The sequence below is a fragment of the Oryzias latipes genome, chromosome 2, assembly GCF_053564925.1.
Source record: "Oryzias latipes strain Hd-rR chromosome 2, Olatipes_Hd-rR_3.1".
Classification (NCBI taxonomy): Eukaryota; Metazoa; Chordata; class Actinopteri; order Beloniformes; family Adrianichthyidae; genus Oryzias; species Oryzias latipes.
Window position 1 is genome coordinate 24,816,465 of NC_136238.1, and position 23,895 is coordinate 24,840,359.

General features: G+C 41.8%; 2 protein-coding genes across 9 annotated transcripts in view; one reads left to right on the forward strand and one right to left on the reverse strand.

Annotated features, from left to right (window-relative positions):
• Positions 1 to 23,895, forward strand: part of LOC144986719 (NLR family CARD domain-containing protein 3-like) — a 674,722-nt gene that overhangs the window by 280,450 nt on the left and 370,377 nt on the right. The gene's annotated exons all lie outside the window — the stretch shown is intronic.
• Positions 1 to 23,895, reverse strand: part of LOC144987779 (uncharacterized) — a 149,000-nt gene that overhangs the window by 113,174 nt on the left and 11,931 nt on the right. For 2 of the 5 annotated variants that reach the window (XR_013651452.1, XM_078937180.1), the window contains exon 3: positions 18,051 to 19,540. The exons of 1 other annotated variant lie outside the window; for it this stretch is intronic. Coding sequence is in view for 2 of the 4 variants with exons in the window: in XM_078937180.1 (XP_078793306.1) it covers positions 18,651 to 19,540 (890 nt within the window). In the remaining 2 variants the exon portion in view is untranslated. 2 more of the 5 variants (XM_078937197.1, XR_013651453.1) reach the window with 2 other exon arrangements.

Below are 23,895 nucleotides of genomic sequence, written 5' to 3' on the forward strand. Positions count from 1 at the left end.
TGTCGGCTCCCATTTCATTTCTTTCCCTTTCTCTTTTAGGTAGTATGCTCCCCTGGTGAACGGGAGCGGCCCAACGGTCAATGGTGCCGGGGTAAACACATAGCAGATACACTAGATAGCATGTTCCCTTCGTAGAGTGGTTATCGAATGGGAGCGGCCCAAACGGTCAATGGTGCCGGGTAAACACATAGCAGATACACTAGATAGCATGTTCCCTTCGTAGAGTGGTTCTCGTATGGGAGCGGCCCAAACGGTCAATGGTGCCGGGTAAACACATAGCAGATACACTAGATAGCATGTTCCCTTCGTAGAGTGGTTCTCGAAGGGAGCGGCCAAACGGTCAATGGTGCCGGGTAAACACATAGCAGATACACTAGATAGCATGTTCCCTTCGTGGAGTGGTTCTCGAAGGGATCGGCCAAACGGTCAATGGTGCCGGGTAAACACATAGCAGATACACTAGATAGAATGTTCCCTTCGTAGAGTGGTTCTCGAAGGGAGCGGCCAAACGGTCAATGGTGCCGGGTAAACACATAGCAGTCATACTGGAAAATGAAATGAAATGAAGTGAAAATGGAATGCCGTCGAAAACACACCTCATCTTATTTACACACTGATTATACATTCACATTTTCTTCTTCTGGATGATCTTGGGTTGGGGGTTTGTTACCCTAAAGCGTAAGGAAAATAATTATCTTAAGAGAAGTCCTTCCTCAAGTGGAAGCCGCGAATGATGAGTTTAAAATGCATGGTGTTTAAATTGAATCAGGTTGTGTAATCTCGTTTGCTCCCCTCCAGTCTTCTCTCTCTCTCTTCAGATAGTATACTCCCCTGGTGAACGGGAGCGGCCCAACGGTCAATGGTGCCGGGGTAAACACATAGCAGATACACTAGATAGCATGTTCCCTTCGTAGAGTGGTTCTCGAAGGGAGCGGCCAAACGGTCAATGGTGCCGGGTAAACACATAGCAGATACACTAGATAGCATGTTCCCTTCGTAGAGTGGTTCTCGAAGGGAGCGGCCAAACGGTCTATGGTGCCGGGTAAACACATAGCAGATACACTAGATAGCATGTTCCCTTCGTAGAGTGGTTCTCGAAGGGAGCGGCCAAACGGTCAATGGTGCCGGGTAAACACATAGCAGATACACTAGATAGCATGTTCCCTTCGTAGAGTGGTTCTCGAAGGGAGCGGCCAAACGGTCAATGGTGCCGGGTAAACACATAGCATGTTACGAGAAACCAAGGGGGTTAACCCAGATGCAGGAAGAACCAGGAGACTAATGAACTCTGAAGGCTATTTAATGCCAAAGCGTTAAACCAAACAGAGAACATCCAAACAAGACGCTGCGACAAACATATGCAGGGACAGAGACCTTAAAAAGGAACCAAATCAAAGTAAAATGAGAACCAGCTGTGGGGAGAAGCAACAGACAGAGAAGAAGAGTGACCTCCAGAGGGAGTACGGCTGAGCAGCAGGAGGGTGAACGTATCATAACCCCCTCCCCGAAGTCCGGCTACCAGACGGACCCCGACGGGGCTGATCCGGGTGGAGGCGATGGAAACGGGTGATCAGCCCGGGGTCACAGATGTGGCGCTCTGGAACCCACTGCCGATCCGCAGGGCCGTAACCCTCCCAGTCCACCAAGTATTGGACGCCCCGTCCCACTCTCCTAGAGGCGAGAAGCTCCCGAATGGTGTAAACAGGTCCTCCGTCCACCATCCGAGGAGCAGGAGGAGGAGCTGGAGCAGGCTGGAGACTAGAGACCTTAGCAGGCTTCAACTTGCACACGTGGAACACTGGGTGGATCTTCAGAGAGGAAGGCAGCTCCAGTCGTACAGCCACCGGGTTGATAATTCGGGTGATGGAGAATGGGCCGATGTACCGGGGCTGCAGCTTCCTGGAACCACCCTTCAAAGGAACATCGGTAGCAGATAACCACACCTTGTCTCCCACCTTGTACTCCGGGGCAGGGGTCCTCCGACGGTTAGCCACCACAGTGAGCCGCTCCTGGTTCCGCAGGAGTTCTTGGCGGAACCTGCTCCAGGTACGGCGACACCTCCTCACGAAAGCCGCCGGACCCGAAGAGGAGGCCAATTGTTCTTGGTGCGGGAGCAAGGGGGGCTGGAATCCGTACGCGGCCTGGAATGGTGAGAATCCTGTGGAGTTAACTAGAGAATTGTGGGAGTACTCTACCCAGGGAAGCTGTGCAGCCCAGGTCTTAGGATTCTTACTGCACATTGCCCGCAGGGAAGTCTCCAGATCTTGATTGTACCTCTCTACCTGGCCGTTGGTCTGAGGATGGAATCCCGAACTCAGACTGACCTTGATCCCGAGGAGGTTGCAGAACTCCCTCCAGAAAGCCGCGATGAATTGGGGACCCCGATCCGAGACAATATTGAGGGGAAGTCCATGAAGACGAAACAGATGCTGTGAAATCAATGCAGCTTGTTCCTTGGCCGAAGGAAGTTTCTGCAGGGGAATAGCATGGGCTAACTTGGAAAAACGGTCGATGATAGTGAGAATGACAGTTTTACCCCTTGAGTTTGGCAGTCCAGTGATGAAGTCCATTGCAACGTGGGACCAAGGTCTGGACGGCACAGGTAGAGGGTGAAGCAGGCCGGCGGGAAGGGTCCTGGGGGTCTTCACACTGGCAAAAACGGAACAGGCAGACACAAAGGCCCTTATGTCGGAGGACATAGTAGGCCACCAAAAGCGCTGGGCTATAAGAAACCCCGTCCTCGTTACTCCGGGATGGCAAGCTAGCCGAGAGGAGTGCCCCCACTTCAAAACCATGGTGCGTAGGTCAGATGGTACAAACAACCGGCCCTCAGGACAACCTGAGGGAATGGAGGCCGGATCAGGAGCAGAAGCCTGTACCCTCCGTTCCAGGGACCAACGGGTGGTTCCAAGCACCAGGTGGCCAGGGATGATGGGTGTGGCCTCTGTGGGGTTCTCCTCCACCTCCTCCTGTTGGAATTGGCGAGAAAGGGCGTCGGGCTTGATGTTCTTGCTCCCTGGCCGATAGGACAGGGAGAAGTTAAACCGGTCAAAAAACAGAGTCCACCTCGCTTGGCGAGGATTGAGGCGCTTGGCTGAACGAATGTACTCGAGATTTTTGTGATCAGTCCAAACTAGAAATGCCCGCTCAGCCCCCTCCAACCAGTGGCGCCACTCCTCCAAAGCCACCTTCACCGCCAGCAGCTCTCTGTTCCCTATATCGTAGTTCCTCTCCGCAGGAGTGAGCTTGCGGGAGAAATACGCGCAGGGATGGGTTTTATTATCAGACGCTCTCTGTGACAACACAGCCCCTACCCCAGACTCAGACGCGTCCACCTCCACAATGAATTGTTTGGAGGGATCAGGCTGAGTCAGAATAGGAGCTGTAGAGAAACGTCTCTTCAGCTCGCAAAATGCCCTCTCCGCCTCCTTATCCCAAACAAAGCGCACCTTAGCTGAAGTGATCTTATGAAGGGGTGCAGCAACGCCACTGAAACCTCTGATGAAACGCCTGTAGAAATTGGCGAATCCCAGGAAGCGCTGTAGTTGCTTCCGACCAGAGGGAACCGGCCACTCCAACACAGCCTTAACCTTGGAGTTATCCATCTGGATCCTCCCAGGAGAAACCACATACCCCAAGAACCGAGTCTGCGTAGAGTGGAATTCGCACTTCTCGGCCTTGCAGTAAAGGTGGTTCTCCAGGAGGCGCTGGAGTACGGCTCTGACGTGCTGCACGTGGGACTCTGGGTCAGGAGAGAAAATCAAAATGTCATCCAGATAGACAAACACAAATTGGTTAAGCATATCCTTCAGTACATCATTGATTAGTCTCTGGAACACTGCTGGGGCATTAGTTAGACCAAAAGGCATTACTAGGTACTCAAAGTGCCCGCTAGGCGTGTTAAACGCAGTCTTCCACTCGTCACCCTCTCTCACTCGAACCAGGTGATAAGCATTCCTGAGGTCCAACTTCGAAAAGATACGAGCCCCGCTTAGCAGGTCAAAAGCGGAGTGCAGCAGTGGCAAGGGGTAAGTATTACGGACAGTAATAGTGTTCAAACCCCTGTAATCAATGCAAGGACGCAGACCCCCATCTTTTTTCCCCACAAAAAAGAAACCTGCTCCTGCCGGAGAGGAGGATGGACGAATGAGCCCCGCCTGTAAGCTCTCCTGCAGATACGAGTCTATAGCCTCTCGTTCAGGTGGCGACAGGGGGTAAATGTGACCCCTCGGTGGTTGAGTCCCTGGCAGGAGGTCGATGGCACAGTCATAAGGGCGATGGGGAGGAAGAGAACTAGCACGTACTTTACAAAACACAGAGCCCAAATCATGATAGACAGACGGAACTTTACAGAGATCTGGAGGCTCCGGAGACTTTTGGGCCTCCACAACCTTACGAACAGAGGCAGAGGAAAGGCAATTAAGCAGACAAAAAGGACTCCATGACAGAAACCGCCCCGAGGCCCACTCGATGTGAGGTTTGTGTCTGCTCAACCAGGGAAACCCTAAAATAACAGGAGGTTTAAGGGATTCAACAACATAAAACGACATGGTTTCAGAGTGGTTTCCAGAGATCAACACAGAAATTTTAACAGTACGAGTAGAAACCTTGTGTATGAGAGTCCCATTAATGGCATGAATGTCCAGTGCTGGAGACAGAGGTTCGGTGGGGATTTTCAGTCTGTCCACCACCTCCTGGGAGATCAGATCCCCATCAGACCCCGAGTCAATAAGAGTGTCAAATTCCACCTGGGCTCCAGCATATGCCACCAAAACCGTGGTGGAGGGACGAGAAGGAGAGGAAAAAGAATGGTTGCGACTCACCAGTTTCCTCACTGCTGGGGAGCCCTGGCGTTTCCCGGAACAGTTGCGCACAACGCGTCCCGAACGTCCACAATAAAGGCAAAGTCCCTCCCGCATGCGGCGCTGCCGTTCAGCTGGAGAGAGACGGCCCGATCCAAGCTGCATGGGCTCCGGGGAGGAGTTTGAATGAGGTGGAGGAACCTCAGCGGGGCGCGGTGGGCGGTAACCAGGAAGGCTGCGTTGCTCGTTACCCCGTTCCCTCATCCTCCGGTCGATACGAACCGCCAGGTCGATAAGCTCCTCGAGGTCGTCTGGAAGTTCTCTCGCTGCCAGCTCGTCCTTGAGAGCGTCAGACAGGCCCCGCAGGAAGACGTCGAGCAGTGCTTCATCTGGCCAGCGGGTGCTGGCAGCCAAGGTCCGGAACTCCACCGCGTAGTCCGAGACACAGCGGGATCCCTGCTGAAGGCGAAGAAGCTCAGACGCAGCAGCACGATGAGGCGTGGTGGGATCGAATACCGTGAGAAGCCGAGCGGAGAAGACCCGAAAGGAGCGACACAGCTCCGATCCGCGCTCCCACTCCGCCAGTCCCCATCGTTTGGCTCTTCCGGTTAGGTAGCTCAGAGCAAACGGCACCTTGCTCTGCTCGGAGGGGAAATCGTCAGGATTAAAGTCAAACTGCAACCGGCAGGAAGTACGAAACGCCCGGCAGTCTGCAGCAGTCCCATCAAACGGTTCAGGGTGGCCCAGTCTGGTCTGCCGAGAAGAAGACGAGGGCGCACGTTCCAGGTGGGAGAGGCGTTCGTGGAGCTGCTGCATACCTGACATGAATCCTCGCATCTCCTGAGCCAGGTCTGCCCGTTCCGTACCGGTAACGGAACCATCACCGGCGGAGGATCCGGGTAAGTTTCGTCGAGACGAATCTCCTGCTGGGTTGGACATGGTCGCAGCGTAATGTTACGAGAAACCAAGGGGGTTAACCCAGATGCAGGAAGAACCAGGAGACTAATGAACTCTGAAGGCTATTTAATGCCAAAGCGTTAAACCAAACAGAGAACATCCAAACAAGACGCTGCGACAAACATATGCAGGGACAGAGACCTTAAAAAGGAACCAAATCAAAGTAAAATGAGAACCAGCTGTGGGGAGAAGCAACAGACAGAGAAGAAGAGCGACCTCCAGAGGGAGTACGGCTGAGCAGCAGGAGGGTGAACGTATCATAGCAGATACACTAGATAGCATGTTCCCTTTGTAGAGTGGTTCTCGAAGGGATCGGCCAAACGGTCAATGGTGCCGGGTAAACACATAGCAGGTACACTAGATAGAATGTTCCCTTCGTAGAGTGGTTCTCGAAGGGATCGGCCAAACGGTCAATGGTGCCGGGTAAACACATAGCAGTCATACAGGTAAATGAAATGAAATGAAGTGAAAATGGAATGATGCCGAAAACACACCTCATCTTATTTACACACTGATTATACATTCACATTTACATTTTCTTCTTCTGGATGATCTTGGTGTTGGGGGTTGTTACCCGAAAGTGTATGGAAAAAATAAGTGTCTCAAGGAATTGAACGGAGCCTTATGCCAAAACGAAGTTGTGAATCAAATTGTGAATGTCAACCTAAAGATGTTGTGAAATAAATATTCTTCTGCAAGAGTTGTCTGACTGAAATAGCGACTCGTCGCATTTCGGGCAGACACTCGGCAGAATTGCAGGTTACTCCCCTAGGGCGGGTCAGTTAATTAACCCACCTGCTTAGCGTCCTATTTAAGTCAGGTGTACAATTGTTCATTCTCTCTTACCTTCAGCGCTCATTCTTTGCCCCTCCCTCCTCCCCGGCTTCCACCTGTGGGCTCTGTTACGGGGGTTGTTACCCGAAAGTGTATGGAAAAAATAAGTGTCTCAAGGAATTGAACGGAGCCTTATGCCAAAACGAAGTTGTGAATCAAATTGTGAATGTCAACCTAAAGATGTTGTGAAATAAATATTCTTCTGCAAGAGTTGTCTGACTGAAAGGGGTTTATTCAGGCATACCTTTGGTTTGTCTGAAGATTAATAACCCCTCTTGTTAAAGTAAAATATGTCCAACCCAAGAGGCCCTCAGCTCTCATCTGACTGCCCAGTTGTTGAACAGGACAAGTTAAAAAAAGAAAAGAAAAAAAGAAAAAAAAAAAAAAGAAAAAAAAAAAAGAAAACAACCTTTTGCTTCATCATTTGGACAAAAACAAGCGGTAAGAGGTGAACTTTCTCTCTAAACTGATGCTTTATTCAACCCATTGGGACAATCAGCATATATATATATATATGTATATATATATATATATATATATATATATATATATATACCGCAGAATCTTGACTGCAGTGGTGGTGTGACGCGACGCGGACTATTTGTCACGTAACATGTAGTCCGCTTTTAGTGAGAAAAGCGATCCAAATCGGAAAAAAAAACAAGAATTAAGGACTAAAACCTGGTTAATATGTATTGCTTTTGTAAGTGACCATGGTATAAGCGGGTTATTGGCCTTCGAAGTGTGCGGTTATTACTTTTTAACGCATTCGCTTAAGCAACCTCCGCTTCCCGTCGGACAGCTCAGGCTTCCACGGCGTGCGTTAAAAACTAATAACCGCACACTTCGTCGGCCATTAATCCTTACATATCTCTACTAGACGTTAGCTCTAATAATTCTAACAAATCATTTCTATTATCTAAAATAATTCATTTTGTGAAAAAAATAAACTCATTGTCTAGTATCATTACACAGATTGAAATGTATTGATCCATTACTTTTTTGCTTTTGATAATTGTGGCTTAGAGAAGATGATAACCTAATAAAGCTGTCCAAAAAGGTCAGGATAAGACGAGACAAGACTTTATTGATCACCCGGAGGGAAATTCAGTTGTTACAGCAGCCAAACAAGAAATATAGCAGTTAGAAAAACAAATAGTCAGTAAACATTTAAAATAGTAATAAAAGTGGAAGTAAAAGTACACATCATAACTAAATAAGTAAACACAGCAGCAGTTTCATCAGTCCTAAACTGTGTCATTCTATAGTCTAACTGCTGTTGGGACAAAGGACCTCCTGTAGCAAATCATATATCAAAAGAACCAAAATTTTATTTTTTAGAAAAATTCATTTCAACATATTCAATATTCACTTGTGCCTCCCTCTAATGAAGTTACTCCATCAATATGGTATAGAGGCCATCAGCCTGTGGCTCTGTGTACATGAAATGAAAGCTCAGATTGCTATGGAGTTCATTAGAACATTGGGGTTTCCCCCCAGAAGTTTTGAGCATTAAAAATTATTTTAACATATTACATTTTTTTGAGATACAGTGTTTTCCCGTCTGTAAATTGAAGTATTCTGCTGTGGTACAGAGGTTGAGAGGTTGACCTCTTATCAGAAAAGCTTTGAATTTAGAGTTTACAATAGATCCTTACATTGTCAAGAAAAAGTCTTACAAGTTCTCATGTGTTTGTTGAGACTAAATAAACGACTAAAACTTTTTTTACAATCTTTGCAAGAAAATAGCTTATCTTCTGCATGGATTCTTACATGAATTCTGAACAGACATATGTTACAAAAGCTTTTACCACATCCTTTACAGATATAACATCTTTCATCAGACCCATTTTCCATGTAGTCAGACGGGTTAGTAATTATTCTTGAGTTTTTACCAGACCTGATAGAGGAAAGTTTCTCTCTTTTTGGAGAATGTTTGTATTTCTTACCCAGATTTCTTTTCTTGGGATTTTTTCTAACATCAGAGTCACACTGATCTTCTGACATATGAGAGCTGTCCACACTTTGGACATGACTTCTGTCCCTCCTCTTCCTCTGATCTCTGTTCTGTGGGTCTGTCTCTTCATCTGTAGTTGATGTTGATTCTTCATGTTGGTTTCCTTCTTCATACTGACTATTAGTTACATTAAAGCTCTTCTGTTCCTCTTGAATCTGTGGAGGTTTTGGTTCCTCCTGTTCCACTCTGAAGTTCCTCTGCTGGTTGCAGAGATCTTCCTCTTCAGTCGTCCAATGCTGGGGGAGGACTGCAGGGACACAAAAACAACATTTAAACATTTTCTTTATACCTTTTATACGTTTCCAGGACTTTTAGTTTTTCTTTCAAGCATCAATAAACGCTGTGATCATTGGAGAAAATGTCTGAGGAGTCTGGAGGTCCAGAAGAGACTCATGGAAATAAATAAATTGAATATAAAATAATTGAATAAATGTGTCATTCATTCATTTAAAATTGCCAATAAATAAATAAAATTTGAAATCAAAACATAAATGCTTAAATATATATAGAATAGTTATTAAAAAGCACCTTAAAAATAATTTTATGGTCCAGTGTGGGACAAATCAAAATAAATACAATACTCAGTATAAATGAATACACCTCACTAAATGTGTCAGAAAACTTTTAACGTCCTTTCAGAATCTACATTTTCTGTGAAATACTGGATTACAAAATACTCCTTCAAAGGTGGGCCATTGATTGCAAAAAGGATCTGTTAATTTACACACAAAAAATTATTTCCTAACAAATTAATTCAAACACATTTTGCAAAATAGAGTACACCTCAGTCATAGTCTTATGACAAAAGACAAATTGAAGACTACAAATTTCTAATTAACAGGCATCCAACCACAGTTGAGTCTGATGACTTATTTAAGAGGTGTCCAGCACACAGGTGACCATCAAAGGACATTTCTTAACAAAGAACAGCCCTTCCCATTTCATGCTGTCAGCAATGGCTCCCCGTGGAAAAGAAATGTCACCAAATCTGAGAAAGTAAATCCTTTCTATGCACAAAAAAGGTGAGGGCTGCAAGATCAGCAAAGCTTTACATATCAGTCAAATTTACTACTGCAAAAGTGATCCAAAAATTAAAGAAAGATGGAAGTGTCAACATCATACAGAGACGTCCAGGTCGTCCATGCAAGCTAACATCTCGACAGGAGGGTCTTCTGATGAGAAAGGTTGAAGAAAACCACCATGAAAGTTCACTGCAGTTAGCTAAAGCAGTAGAAATCTAAACTGGAGACACCGTTTCCCATGATGCCATACGGCGCACACTGCAGAGGAAATGGCATGCTTGGTTATCATCCAGGAAGGAAGCCTCTCCTAAAGCCTGTAATAGGGTTGTGCGATGTCCCTTAAATTGGCCGTTGACGATGTTTGCTGTCAACCATCGGGATGGACGATGATATCGTCGTGGGGGGGGGGCTATTTTTAATTTTTCGGTCTTATATAATTGCTATTCGTCATTTTACTTTATTACTGTATTTATTTTATTTCCCAACTAATGACCCATCCGCGATGATCCAGTATAAACTGAGGGTAGTGACTTTAACAAAAAAAAGTAACAAACAAAATAGAAAAGAAGTAGTCCGCTCCCGTACTTAACTAGTCAAGTGGACCGGCGGAGCGCGGACTTACAGCTTTGTGTTTGAGGGGCGGGGGGGGGGGGGGGGGGTGCTTTGTTACATGATCGGTATGTGTGGGAAATTTAAGACTGCGATCCGTCCCGCAGCTCAAGGGGAACTAGCTACCGAACTCAGAACCGGATCTAAAAGTGTGTGTGTGAGCACAGCTTGGATCGTCAGCACACACACAGCAGCGGTGTGTGAGCTTCAAAGCAGAAATGTCGCTCAGTCTATCGAAAACATTCAAACAATCACGTGGATTTGTGTTTCCAGTCGTGTCCCGACTAAATAAAGGCTGATGTTATTCCCACATGTTTACGTGCAGCCAGGATGCAGATTGCAGCGCCACCCAAAGCTAATGTTGTTAGCCCGTGTTAGCATACTGCTAATCCTGGCTTCTTTCTGGCTCTGTTCTACAACAGAAAAAGCACTGACCACACGGATTAAAATTAAAATGATGAGCGAACAGGTGCTTCATAATAATCGTAACATTATTAAAAGCACGTTTAGAAGATCGTCTCGTATATTACCGAGCTAACATATGAATATATATAGCCGCTCGGAGGATCTGATATCCGCTTCCGGTTTTCAAACCCTACTGCGCATGTGCGAATGATTTATTCCGACCGAAAGTGTGACCCATGTGAACGTTTGTTATATCCTGAAAACATTTTTCTGGGCCCATGTACACTGTTGGATTCTAATCCGACCATTGATCCGATCAAGATATTTTGCACATGTAACCGCGGCTTATGGTGTCGACTCGCAGCGTGGCGGGGCGTGGCATCATGATGGTGTCTCTCCATTGGGATGTCAGTCACCCATCACGATGGACGATGGTATCGTCCATCAGCAAAACCCTAGCTTGTACACAAAAAAGCATGCCTAGATTTACTAGGGCTCATGCTGAAACAGATTAAGACTACTGAGACTCAATACTCTGGAGTAATGAGACAAAGATCACCATTCTCAAAACTAGGTGAGGATTTCAAAGATAAATGCATGGTGCCTACAGTGAAACATGGTGGTGGCAGTGTCCTGATGTGGGGCTGCATGAGTGCTGCTGGTGTGGGGGAGCTGCATTTCATTGATGGGATCATGAACTCAACAATGTAGTGCTCTATACTGAAGAAGAAGAAGATGCTGCCATTACTTCATTGGTCATTGAGCACTTTTCCAACACGACAATGATCCAAAAATCACTTCTAAGGCTTCTGTTGTATTTTCTGAGGAAGAACAGGGTGAAGGTGATTGAACGGCCAAGTTTGTCTCCTGATCTGAACACTATCCAACATCTGTGGGGAATTCTGAAGAACAAGCTCAGTCTCACTCTCCATCCAGGCTCTAAAATAGGTTCTTCTTGAAGAATAGAAACTGTAATCTATTACTTTAGTAATGAGTTCACACACAGACTTGGTTGGAGGAGAACAGGAAGGTTTGGAGTCAGAAATGAAAAAACCCAACAAGCATCAGCTGCTTGTTGTTGACTTGATGAAGAAGAGTCCTCCATGTTGTTGATCCAACAATGATGAAGCTTTGGAAACAGCAGAGTGATGAGAGTTTGCAGAGAAAGAAGAAGATCTTCTCCAAACATTCAGAAACAAACAGTCAAGTTAGTGAAGACAAAGTTCCAGAAACAAACTCACTTCAGTTTCTGCAAAGAGATGAAGAGGAAGAAGAGTCTCCCTCACCGTGTCAACGCAGCTGCAGCACAGATCACTGACTCACAACCAGGAAGAGTCCACCTGGTAGGAGGCGGGGCAGCACAGGTGGGCGTGGCAGAGCAGGTGGGCGGGGCAGCAGGTGGAGCAGCTGAAGTGGAATTTTTTTTTTTTTTTAAACATGGACGTTTTTTATTCACTGTTCAAATTATTTCTGTTTCATGATGACATTTAATGTTTATTTCTTCAGACTTCAAACACTATATAACCAAAAGTATGATTAAAAAGTATTTTTCTTTTTGGAATAATATAATCCAGTGCAGGAGCAATGGTGTTCGTGTTGATTTTATTTTATTTATTTATTTTTTTATATATAACTTTATTGAACAAATGCAAGTATACAACATGAAGAACAATCAATGCAGTATACAACATACAATCAATATACAACACAAATAATGTTAAACAGCCAGGGGAGTCGATTCATTAAATATTTGCAGAGAGTTACAAATTTCAATAGTTCTGAGAGCCTTTTTGTTGGAGGAAAAGGATATTGATTTTATGTAAAAAGTTACATCTTTAATGAATTGTGGGAAGTATGGTGTTTTATTAGTAAATTTACATTTATGTATGTAGAATTTTGCCAGAAGAATTAATAAATTAATTATAAAAAAAAACTTTTGTTTTTTGGGGGTCCTGAAAAAACAAAGTAATACATTTTCCCATTTCAGAGAGAAATCTTTGAAGACATGAATAAAGATGAAACTACTGAACTCCTTCCAAAATCTCCGTGTGGACAAACAGTGCCAGAAAAGATGAGTTACTGTTTCTGGGTGATCTCCACAGAAACTACAATCAGTATTAATATCTTTTTTAAATTTTATCATGTAATGTTTGGCAGGGTAAATTTTATGGAGAATTTTAAAGGATACTTCTTTTACCTTATTTATTATTAAATACTTATGAGGGATCGTCCAGACTGCTTTCCAGTTGATATTTGGAACAAATTGATTCCAATAATTTAAAATATACGGGGGAGAGGTATAAATCTTTTGAAATAATCTGCGTATTTTTATATTAGTAGTACGCCCATAAGAGAAGCATATTTTTCCTACCGGTGACTCATCCGCGTTGGATATTGGGGATAGCCTTCTGCACCATTGAAAACTCTTGTAAAGTAATAGGTAAATTATACTGTGATAGGAATTCGTTATAGTTTAACAGCTGCCCCTCCTTATTAAATAGTTGAGCCACCAGTAGGATCCCATTCTGGATCCAGGTCTCTAAATAGAGCGATGTATTTTTGTATAAAATATCTCTGTTGTTCCAGATGATGTACTTGTGTGGAGAAAAATTATGTTTGTAAATAAGGTTCCATGCTAAGAGAACCTGCTTATGGAAGGATGAGAGTTTTGTGGGGAGTTTCTCAACATTATAGTGACAATTTAAAATAAATTTAAAGCCTCCAAAACGGGAGAAAATCTGAAATGGTATGATGTTCCAGATAGAGGTGGGGTTCTTCAAAAAATTTTTGGCCCAATTAATTTTAAAAGTATTATTGAGAGAGTTAAAGTCTAAAAAGTTAAGTCCACCTGATTCATAGTCATTCATAAAGACAGATTTTCTTATGTAATGTGTTCGATTTTTCCAGATAAAATTAAGAAGTGTGCGATCAATTTCTTTACAAATGTTGTCAAGGTGTAAGCAGATGGCAACATAAGTTAGACGGGAGATTCCTTCTGCTTTGGTTAGCAGTACTCTACCTCTTAAGGATAAGTCCCTTTGTAGCCATTGATTAAGCTTCTTTTTGGTTTTCTGTATGATTGGAGTAAAGTTAGATGAACATCTTTGTTTTTGATTTTTATTAATTAAAATACCCAAGTACTTAATTTCTTGTTTAACAGGGATCGTGCAGATAACATCAACTGAGCAGTCTTTAATAGCTAGTAATTCACATTTGTTTACGTTTAATGTTAAACCAGAAGTTTGAGAAAAAATATTAATTACGTCTAAGATTAGAGGAATCTGGCTTGAGTTTTTTAAAAAGAGTGTAGTGTCATCAGCCAATTGGCTAATGATAAGCTCTTTGCCAGCTATGGTAATGCCCTGCACATTACTAGAACAAATGTGGTTTGTTAGGATTTGAGTCCAGAGAAGAAACAGATATGGTGAGATTGGGCAACCTTGGCGAATGCCTCGTTTTAGGTCAAATCTAGGGGTGGAGCCATGTCTCATTTTTATAGAGCTGTTACCATTCCAATATAAAGTTCTAACAGCATTACAGAAAAAATCTCCAAAGCCGAATAATTTTAATGAGTTGAAAATAAATTGGTGTTTGATCGTGTCAAATGCTTTATAAAAGTCTAGGAAAAGAATAAAGCTGTCATCAGACACCAAATCAGAGTAATCAAGTAGATCTAGCACCAATCTGATATTATTAGAGATATGCCTATTTTTCATGAAACCTGACTGCGTTTCATCGATGATTAACTCTAAAACTTTTTTGATTCTATTAGCAAATATTAAAGCCATAATTTTATAATCACAATTAAGCAAGCAAATGGGTCTCCAGTTTTCAATTAAGAGTATGTCTTTGTTTGGTTTTGGAATTAGAGTTATTAGACCTTGAGAAAGTGTCGGAGGGAGAGCATTTTTTTCTATACTTTCTAAAAAAGTTTGTTGTAAGAACGGAGCTAAATTATTAGAGAATGCCTGGTAAAACTCTGCAGATAAACCATCTGTGCCGGGAGATTTGTTGGACTTCAGCGCGAATATGGAATTAAGTACTTCCTCCAGAGTTAGAGGGCTGTCGCACAGACTCCTGTCCTCCTCGTCAATAGTTCGGAGGTTTTGAATATTGTTAAAAAATAACGAGGAAATGTCCTCATTGTATCTTGAGCTGTATAGATTAGAATGGAAATTAGCACAAAATTTTGAAAGATGTATTGGATTGTTGGAAATAGTGCCATTGATACTTAAGCGGTTAATAAAGTTGTTTGTTGATCTGTTTTTTTCCAGTCTAAAGAAGTAGGCAGAGTTTTGCTCTCCCTCCTCCAGCCATTTTTTCCTGGATCTAACAAAGGCACCTTCAGCTTTGTGTTGATATATTTGGTCTAATTTGTTTTGAAGGTCCATTAAAGTTAATTTATCCTCCTCCTCAACCTCTTCTGGTCTTTTTTGATAATAAGACATAATTTTGCTTACCACTTCTTCCTCTTCAGCTTTTCTTAATTTGGCATTTTGAATTCCATATTTTCTTAAGAATTTACAAGTTTCAAATTTAAAAAGTTCCCAATTGGTGCAAAAAGATTTTTCTTTATTGGCCTTATTCCAATAAAAATTAATCAATTTTGTAATTTCAATTTTGACTGCTTCATGCCTCAGTAAAGAATTATTTAGCTTCCAGTAATTGAATTTCCGAGTAGTACTGTCAGGAGTAATAATTTGGATATTAATATAAATAGCTCTATGATCCGTCAGAGGGGTTGGCAAAATATTCACAGTGATGTTATCTTTATTTATACAGCTTGAAACAAGCCAGAAATCAATGCGAGATTGTTTGGAAGCGGTTTTATTACTCCAGGTGAAACGTTTGTCATTGGGAAATTTCTCTCTCCAAACATCCACAATATCGAACTTATTCATAAATCTTTTGAGATTGGTGCTATATGAAGTTTCCCGTCTTGGAGGCCATCTATCAAGTGTATTATTGATAGCAATATTAAAGTCCCCCCCAACAAAAAGTATGGAGTCTGGGTATCTGGATAACCATAAGCTTATTTTTTCTTCTAAGGAGTCCAGTAGTTTGTCGTTGTCACTTTTATTGTTGTAACCATATATATTAACAATGACAAAATTGTAAATATCATTTTTAACTGCCATACAGATGTAGTGGCCAAGAGTGTCACAATCAGAGTCTAATATGTAACCAGAAAAGTTGTTCTTAAGTGTGGTGACACCAGATGAACGTTCAGAACCATGAGATAACCAAATATCGTTGCCCCATTGTGATTTCCAAAAATTTGCATCAGTAGATGTGGAATGACTCTCTTGCAAAAAACAGAAATTTGTTTTAAATTGTTTAAGAAATAAAAATAGAGCTTTGCGCTTGCATGTTTGCCTTAGTCCCCTGGCATTGAGAGAAACGAGTGAAAAAGACACGTTTAATGAACTGATCTAACAAAGAAAGAATAGATTTACAGAAGAGAAGGGGACCGAGCACTGCACGATTCTTACAAAAATAATGTAATAATCCTGACTAACTAAATAAAGATAGAATAACATCCAACCCGTTTTGGTTTAGAAAAAAAAAAAAAAAATCAAAAAAAAGTGCAGCCAAAATAAGAAGAGGGCTATAATTTTTTCCTTTTTTTTTTTCTTCTTTCCTTTCTTTCCTTCTTCCTCTCTTCTTCTAAGAAATTAAGGTTTAAAATAAGGTTATGGCCCTATTCAGAAAATGATGTATGGACAGTAAACATCAACCAATTTGTAATTAAGAAATGGTGTTAATAGTTTCACCGAAGCAGTCAGCTTTTAAATGTAGGATGAGCGTTTCTGTGAAGGAGGGAGCACTTCTGTTCCATTGATGAAGCCACGGGCTCCAACGAAGTATGCCGACTTCCCCTCCTTGCGTGCTTTGTCTATTAATGGCCACAATTTGGCACGACGACTTCTGTCTTCCTGGGATAAATCTTCAGCGAATTTCAAGTGATTCTCTCTTAGGTAAGAGGATGTTTTGGCTGTTTTCCAGACAGCATCCCTGGAGACACGTGAGGTGAATTGTATGATGATGCCTCTCGGATTGGCATTGCCTTGCTTCCTGGGTCCCAGTCGATGCACGGTGTTGATGACGTCAGGTAGCTTCTGTTTCTGTTCAGGTAAAACCGATTGGCAAATTTCTATCACCTTTCTTCGTGTGTCTTCTTTCTCAGTTTCCATGGCACCGTGTAGTTTGAGGTTCCATCTTCTGGAGTATCTTTCCAGATTAGACAGTCTCAGCTGGTGGTTATCCAGTTGGTCTTCGCCTCTTTTTACTTTTCTTTCAAGGTCATTCACTTTTTCCTTTACATCTTTCATTTCAGCATGCATAAAGTCAATCGATTTTTTGAGACCTTCATTCTTCAGAGCATTCTCTTTCACCATGATTTCCAGACTGTCCGATCTTCTGTTTATCAATGCTGAAAGATGGGATATGATCTCGTTTGAAGTGGGTGGATCGTTGCTGCCGGAGTCGTACATCACTTTTTTTTATGCTGGAGATTTGAGAGGTGTAGCAGGGAGGGATGGAAAGTCATCCATATCTTCAACATTTGGAGCAACTGATGACTGGGATGAGGCGTAGTTGTGGCAGTTGTCCACAAGTATGTTGCCTGAGGTAGCGATAGCTTCGACAGCCTCTCCAGATGCTAGCTTGGATTTTGATATATCTAAACCTCTCTTTGCACCTTTTGAAGTCGGCATTCTGCTTCTTATCTCTTAGAGGTCAATGTATTCTTGTTTATAAAGAGATTTGTTGGTGTTTTAAAGAATAAAGTCAGGGTATTACCGTATTTCAATAACTTTTTGTGCAGAACTCGGTAAAGAGCGTCTACTCACTCCGCCATCTTGGTCGCCCCCCGATGTCTCCTGTAGTGATATAACTCATTGTTCCCATCTACCTACCTGGTAGATTAGGATTCACATTTCCCTTATACTGCCCCCTGAAGCTATGGAGTTGATCCTACCTGGAACAATCCTCCAAATCAATGTTCAGGAGCAAAAATAAAGGCAGGATAGCCAAATCTTAACAGTATTTATTTATCATTTTATTTTAGTGTAAACTTACACCAGAAAATATCCATAAAAATACTAATAAGGTACCAGAGTGAAAAGCAGCAGATTAAAAGGAGTTAATAGATCAAAACGATACCTACCTTTACTAGATGTTAACTTTGCTAGATGTTAACTCTAATAATTCAAACAACTAATTTCTATTCTAAAATAATTCATTTTGTGAATTTTTTTTACATATTTTGTCAGCAGTGAAACGTATTGTCTAGTATCATTAGATTGAAATGTATTGATCCTTTTTTGCTTTTGATAGTGGTGGCTTGGAGAAGATGAAAACCTAAAAAGCTGTCAGGATGAAAACCTAAAAAAGCTGTCAGGATAAGACAAGACAAAACTTTATTGATCCCTGGAGGGAAATTCAGTTGTTACAGCAGCCAAACAACAAATATAGCAGTTAAAAAAAACAAATAGTTAGTAAAAATTAAAATAGTAACAAAAAGTGGAAGTAAAAGTACACATCATAAATGAATAAGTAAATCCAGCAGCAGTTTCAACAGTCCTAAATTGTGTCATTCTATAGTCTAACTGCTGCTGGGAAGCAAATCATTGGGACAAAGAACCTCCTGTAGCGGATCATATATCAAAACAACCAAGATTTTTTTTTATTTTTTTTTGAAAAGTTCATTTCTACACATTTAATATTCACTTGTGTCTCCCTCTAATGAAGTTACTGCATCAACATGGTATGGAGGCCATCAGCCTGTGGCTCTGTGTACATGAACTAAAAGCTTCATTAGAACACTGGGGTTTCACCCCAGAAGTTTTAAGCATTAAAAGCTTATTTTAAAATATTTAATTTTTCTGAGATACAGAACTTTTCCCCTGTAAAATAAAGTCTTCTGCTGTGGTACAGAGGTTGAGAGGTCGACCTTTTATCAAAAAGTTTAGAATTTAGAGTTTACACTAAATCCTTACATTGTCAAGAAAAAGTCTTACAAGTTCTCATGTGTTTGTTGACACAAGATACTTGACGAAAACTTTTATCACATTTTTTACAAGTAAAAGGCTTTTCTCCTGTGTGAGTTCTCATGTGTGTTTTGAGATGATGTATTTGATTAAAACTTTTTTTACATTCTTCACATGAAAAAGGCTTTTCTCCTGTGTGAGTTCTCATGTGTGTTTTGAGAGTAAATATACGACTAAAGCTTTTCTCACATTCTTTACAAGAAAATCTCTTACCTTCTGCATGGATTCTTATATGAATTCTGAACAGAGATATGTTACCAAAGCTATCACCACATTCTTTACAGATATAACATCTTTCATCAGACCCAGTTTCCATGTAGTCAGACGTGTTCGTTTTTATTCTTGAGTTTTCACCAGACCTGATAGAGGAAAGTCTTTCTTCTTTTGCAGATTGTTTGTATTTCTTACCAAGATTTGTCTTCTTGGGATTTTTTCTAACATCAGAGTCACACTGACCTGCTGACATGTGAGACCTGTCCACACTTTGGACATGTCTTCTGTCTCTTCTCTTCCTCTGATCTCTGTTCTGTGAGTCTGTCTCTTCATCTGTAGTTGATGTTGATTCTTCATGTTGGTTTCCTTCTTCATCCTGACTACCAGTTACATTAAAGCTCTGCTGATTGTTTAGATCTGCTTCACTGTTCTCATCTTCCTCATAAGTAGGAATCTCCATCAAGGTATCAGTCTCCTGCTTCAGATCAAGCTGCTCTTCATCCTGACGGTTGCAGAGTTCCCCTGGTTCCTCTTTAATCTGTGAAGGTTCCGGTTCTTCATGTTCCACACTGAAGTTCCTCTGCTGGATGCAGAGATCTTCCTCTTTATTCATCCAACACTGGTGGAGGACTGCAGGGACACAAGAACAGATACTATGGTGACTTTATTTATTCTTAAGTATCAATACAAATGATTGCAGTATCATTCAGTATATGCACATTAAAAAACTTTTAATAAAAAAAGGGTTTTGTTTTCTTTAACACAACAGTATAAAACTGTGCTGAAAAAGCCCCCCCTACACCTCCCCCCTATGAGGAGAGCTGTTTCAGTCAATAAAAAGTCTGAACCAGTTAAAGATAGAATATATTTTTTCTTTGTTTTTTTTAAGGAAATGAAATTACAGATAAGTAATTCATAAAAGGTACAAACAGGTCTTTAATGTTATATAACTGTATACCCAAATTAAATCATGCTGAGATAAATAGGTCAGATTTACTAGAAAGGGGACAGAGGGATTAACAGAAAATGTACTTTTAACCCGATTCTGTCTCCAATTATTTTGATATGAAATTACAAAAAGGAAAACAGTTTGAAAACAAATAGAATGTTTTAGATTCTTGTCATTATTGACTGTAAAGATGCAGGCATCTAAAATAAATGTTTGACAGTCTCTGAGGCTTCTTTCAGCACACCAGCTGTGTTATGTTAGGAATATTCTGCTAATAAAGTTACATTCACATGTCTGTTATTGTATTCATTTTATTTAGAAATCACCTCCAGGACCGAGGTCTGGGGCCCCATCAATCGGGGTCAGAAACTTGCCTGTGGTGGCGTTGGTGGGTGTGTTTATGTGTGCGTGTTAGCCTGGAGGTGCTGCTGGCAGCGCAGACGATAAAAATGTGTCAAAAATGGACAGAAACAATTTGACAAAAATGGCTCAATTTAAATTAGCCATTTTATTATTAAATATATTTCATTTTGCTTTGAAAACCTGTTCATTGTTTTAAAACAGAATTTTAAATGTTAATATTAATCATGTTGAATATTATTATAATTGTATCTCTTTTTTTCAGAAACTGATTTCTAAATCAATATTTTCCAAAGTAGCTTTTTTTATGTTGCTGTTTTTCAGAATGACTTATTTACTTCATGAAGAGTTTTTTCAGCAGAATGAGTCTGTCTGTCAATCAGTGAAAGTGGGTGGGATCTAAACATTGGCTGATCCCTGGAAATCGACTTGTGTTCCTAGATACCCGCTCTGTGGTGTTCCAGTCAGAGAGATGACATATTTCTGTTGTGAAACCGGAGGAGCTTTGTAGAATCCAAGCGCGGACACAAAAATGGAGTGGCGAACTAGGTTTTATTATATGGCAGAGGGGATGAATGGAATGGAGGGGAGGAGAACAGGCCAGCAGGTGAGCCCACGGAACCACATCAATTTCAGCGATATCTGCATAGCTTTGCTGACATTAGAGGATCACATAGAGACAAACAATCTGTCTGCTGCAGAAGATGCAAACATGGACTACTCTGTTTTTCTAGTTTGAGGGTTCATGTGTCAAATTAACGCAGAACCGACCCTAAAACAGCCCAAAGCCATTTTTACCTGCAACACCGCCAGTTCTGGTAACACTGTGGATGTGTTGAGGTGCATACTTCCCCCTAGTGTTGAGGGTGTGCATTGCTTCGTCATGTTTGCTGAAGCGACTTTGATCAATGTAGTTAAGGTGCTGCTGCTTATGTCTGAGTAAAAGGGTAGCCAATCACAAAAGTGTCTCTGCCTTGTCTGGTTTGCAATCATTGGTCTTGTTGTTACACTTCAGTTACAGGGACACGGTGATTGGTCGAAATGCATCTTGGGTATGCGTGATGCATGACAGGATATTGCTCACAGCCAGTCCGGTAGCAGCCAGCCTAATCTTATGATATTTTTTCTGATTTTCATCGAGACAATAATAGATCGATCATTCTTTTATTTTTACCCCTATTGAATGCTCACAGAGACACGGAAGTAGCGGCAGAAAGCAGCTTTTGCAGCAAGATGGACGGAGAGAATACCAGGATGTGAATGAACGTGATTACCGATTCTTTTGTGCTTTTTAAAATAAGTAAATCTGATCTCTAAACATCCTCCTTGTCTTGAATGCAGTGTAATGAGACACACACAGAAATGTGAAGGTATCTACTGTAAATCCAACTACTACTCACATCTGTGTCTATGAATAACAGGAAAAATGATCCAGTAGTAGTTAGCATGTAGCCCAATAGCCTTCAAATGTTAAGCGACTGCTAAAGAGTATGTTAATAAAAGACAAGCCCTGAATATTATTATTCCTATTCGACCCCAAACTACAATATCAGCTGGCTGTCTCTGTCTACTGGCCGGCCAGCGGCCCGAACGCCATTGCTTTTACAGTCCAGTTTTAGTGTACTTAAATGGTAAGTACCAAGTAATATTCAAGTGAACATACCCAGTATTTAGTACTGAAATTACCATGTAGTTGAGTAGAAATAGGGCTGACTTTCTTTTACAGTCCAGTTTCAGTGTACTTAAGGGGTAGTTTCTGTGGTAAATTTATGGTAAATACCATGAAACATGTGAGTGCAGACTTAAATTGTCCTCTTTTCTCATCTACTTCTACCCTTCCTCTCTTCTCTATTTTCGATCATCATTTATCATTTAGTTCTCCATGCCTCTGTTTGGTGCAGTGCGATTCATGTACTGTCCCTCTTTTCCTCTTCCCTCCTGGGGAGTGGGAGTGCTTCCAGACTCCAGTTGGCTCATCCGTGCTCCAGTTCCTGACCGTCTACCTCGCCTTTGCTCCTGTTCCTACACCTGGCTGTGGATCCTGCCTCTGATGAGTACTGGCTCATCTCTGGCTCGTCTCTGCTCTGTACCTGACCGAGTACCTCGCCTCTGCTCCTGCTCCTACACCTGGCTGTAATAATAATAATGGATTGGATTTATCTGCGCTTTTCAAGACACTCAAAGCGCTTACATTGTGTCCATTATTCATTCACTCTGAATGTCTGGGGCAGACTGACAGAGGCATGGCTGCCAGATCCTGTCTACGGCCCCTCTGACCATCACCGGGATCATTCTCGCACATAAACACACCAGTGGAGCCACAATGGAGGCAAGGAGGGTGAAGTGTCTTGCCCAAGGACACAACGATATTTTGGCTGGTGGGAGCGGGGATCGAACCGCCAACCCTTCAATCATTGGACGACCCGCTCAACCACCTCAGCCACTGGTTCCTGTCTCCGGCTCGACTCGCGCCTTTGACTGTCCCCCCCAAACACGGCTGGATGAAGCTCGTCTGCTGGACTTTATCTATGTAGTTGTTGTGTTAGATAATTTAATTATTCTCTAAGAGTTCTGGTAAATCGCCTGTCCTTCCTGGGGGAGAATCCCTCCTTCATGTGGGCACCCCTGAGGTTTCTTCGTTTTTTCCGGAATCTGTTTTTTTAGGAGTTTTTCCTTACCGCGAAGGGGGTCTAAGGGCAGGGATGCCAGTATAGCTTAGTCAGTTTGTTAGTTCATTTTAGTATTTTCCTATTGAAGTACCATGTAAGTACCCAGTAAATTCCATAAAAAGAACCATGTAAGTACCCTGAAAGTACCCAGTAGTTACACAATAAGTACCACGTAAATACCACTTAAGTACACTGTAAGTACTCTAAAAGAAAGCGTTACCAATTATAATCGGTTAACAGAAATGCTTTTTCATTTTCACAATGTAACTGAATCAAATGACTCAAAATTAAAATAAAAATAAAAATCAATCGTTCAAAATACATTTTCTTTTTCTACATTAAAACCGCTTATTCTGTGTCATAATTAAAACCAAAATGCAAAGAGGGGATTTTCGTTTTCACATCCACTCTGCGAATAGTGTTTCAAAACTCAATTCCAGTTTGCATTTCCAGGAGGGATGTGGGGTGATGATGTCAGTGGGTGTTAGCCCAACCAGCAAACGGCAAAAGTTTAGCATGGTGAAATCTGCTAGAGCTGTTCATGGGGCTATAGCTGTCCTGGAACAGCAAAATCAGCGTGAAGTTGCAGGAGAAGATCTTCTAAATGTGCTTTTATTACTGTTCTGATTATTATTAAGGGCCTGCTCGCTCATAATTTTTAAATTTGTGCGGCCAGTGCTTCTTTCTTGGCTGGAAGAAGGTTTAGCATTAAGCTAATACGTGCTAAAAACATTAGTCGTGGAGGAACACATCTTGTTCGTTTAGATTCCAATTCAAAAATGCTGACAATGAGTCTCTGTCCCAATATTTATGGACCTGACTTGCATTATGGGACAAGTCTGATGCATGATGGGATACATAGCATGTAGCCCTCAGATAAATAGCTCTTTTCAATCAGGCTTTTTACAGCAATTATTAGGTTAGATTAAAAATAGATTTATGAAATGACTTAATAGTTAATGATTCATTAATCACACAAAGAATTCATCTCATGACAGTTCTGAAAA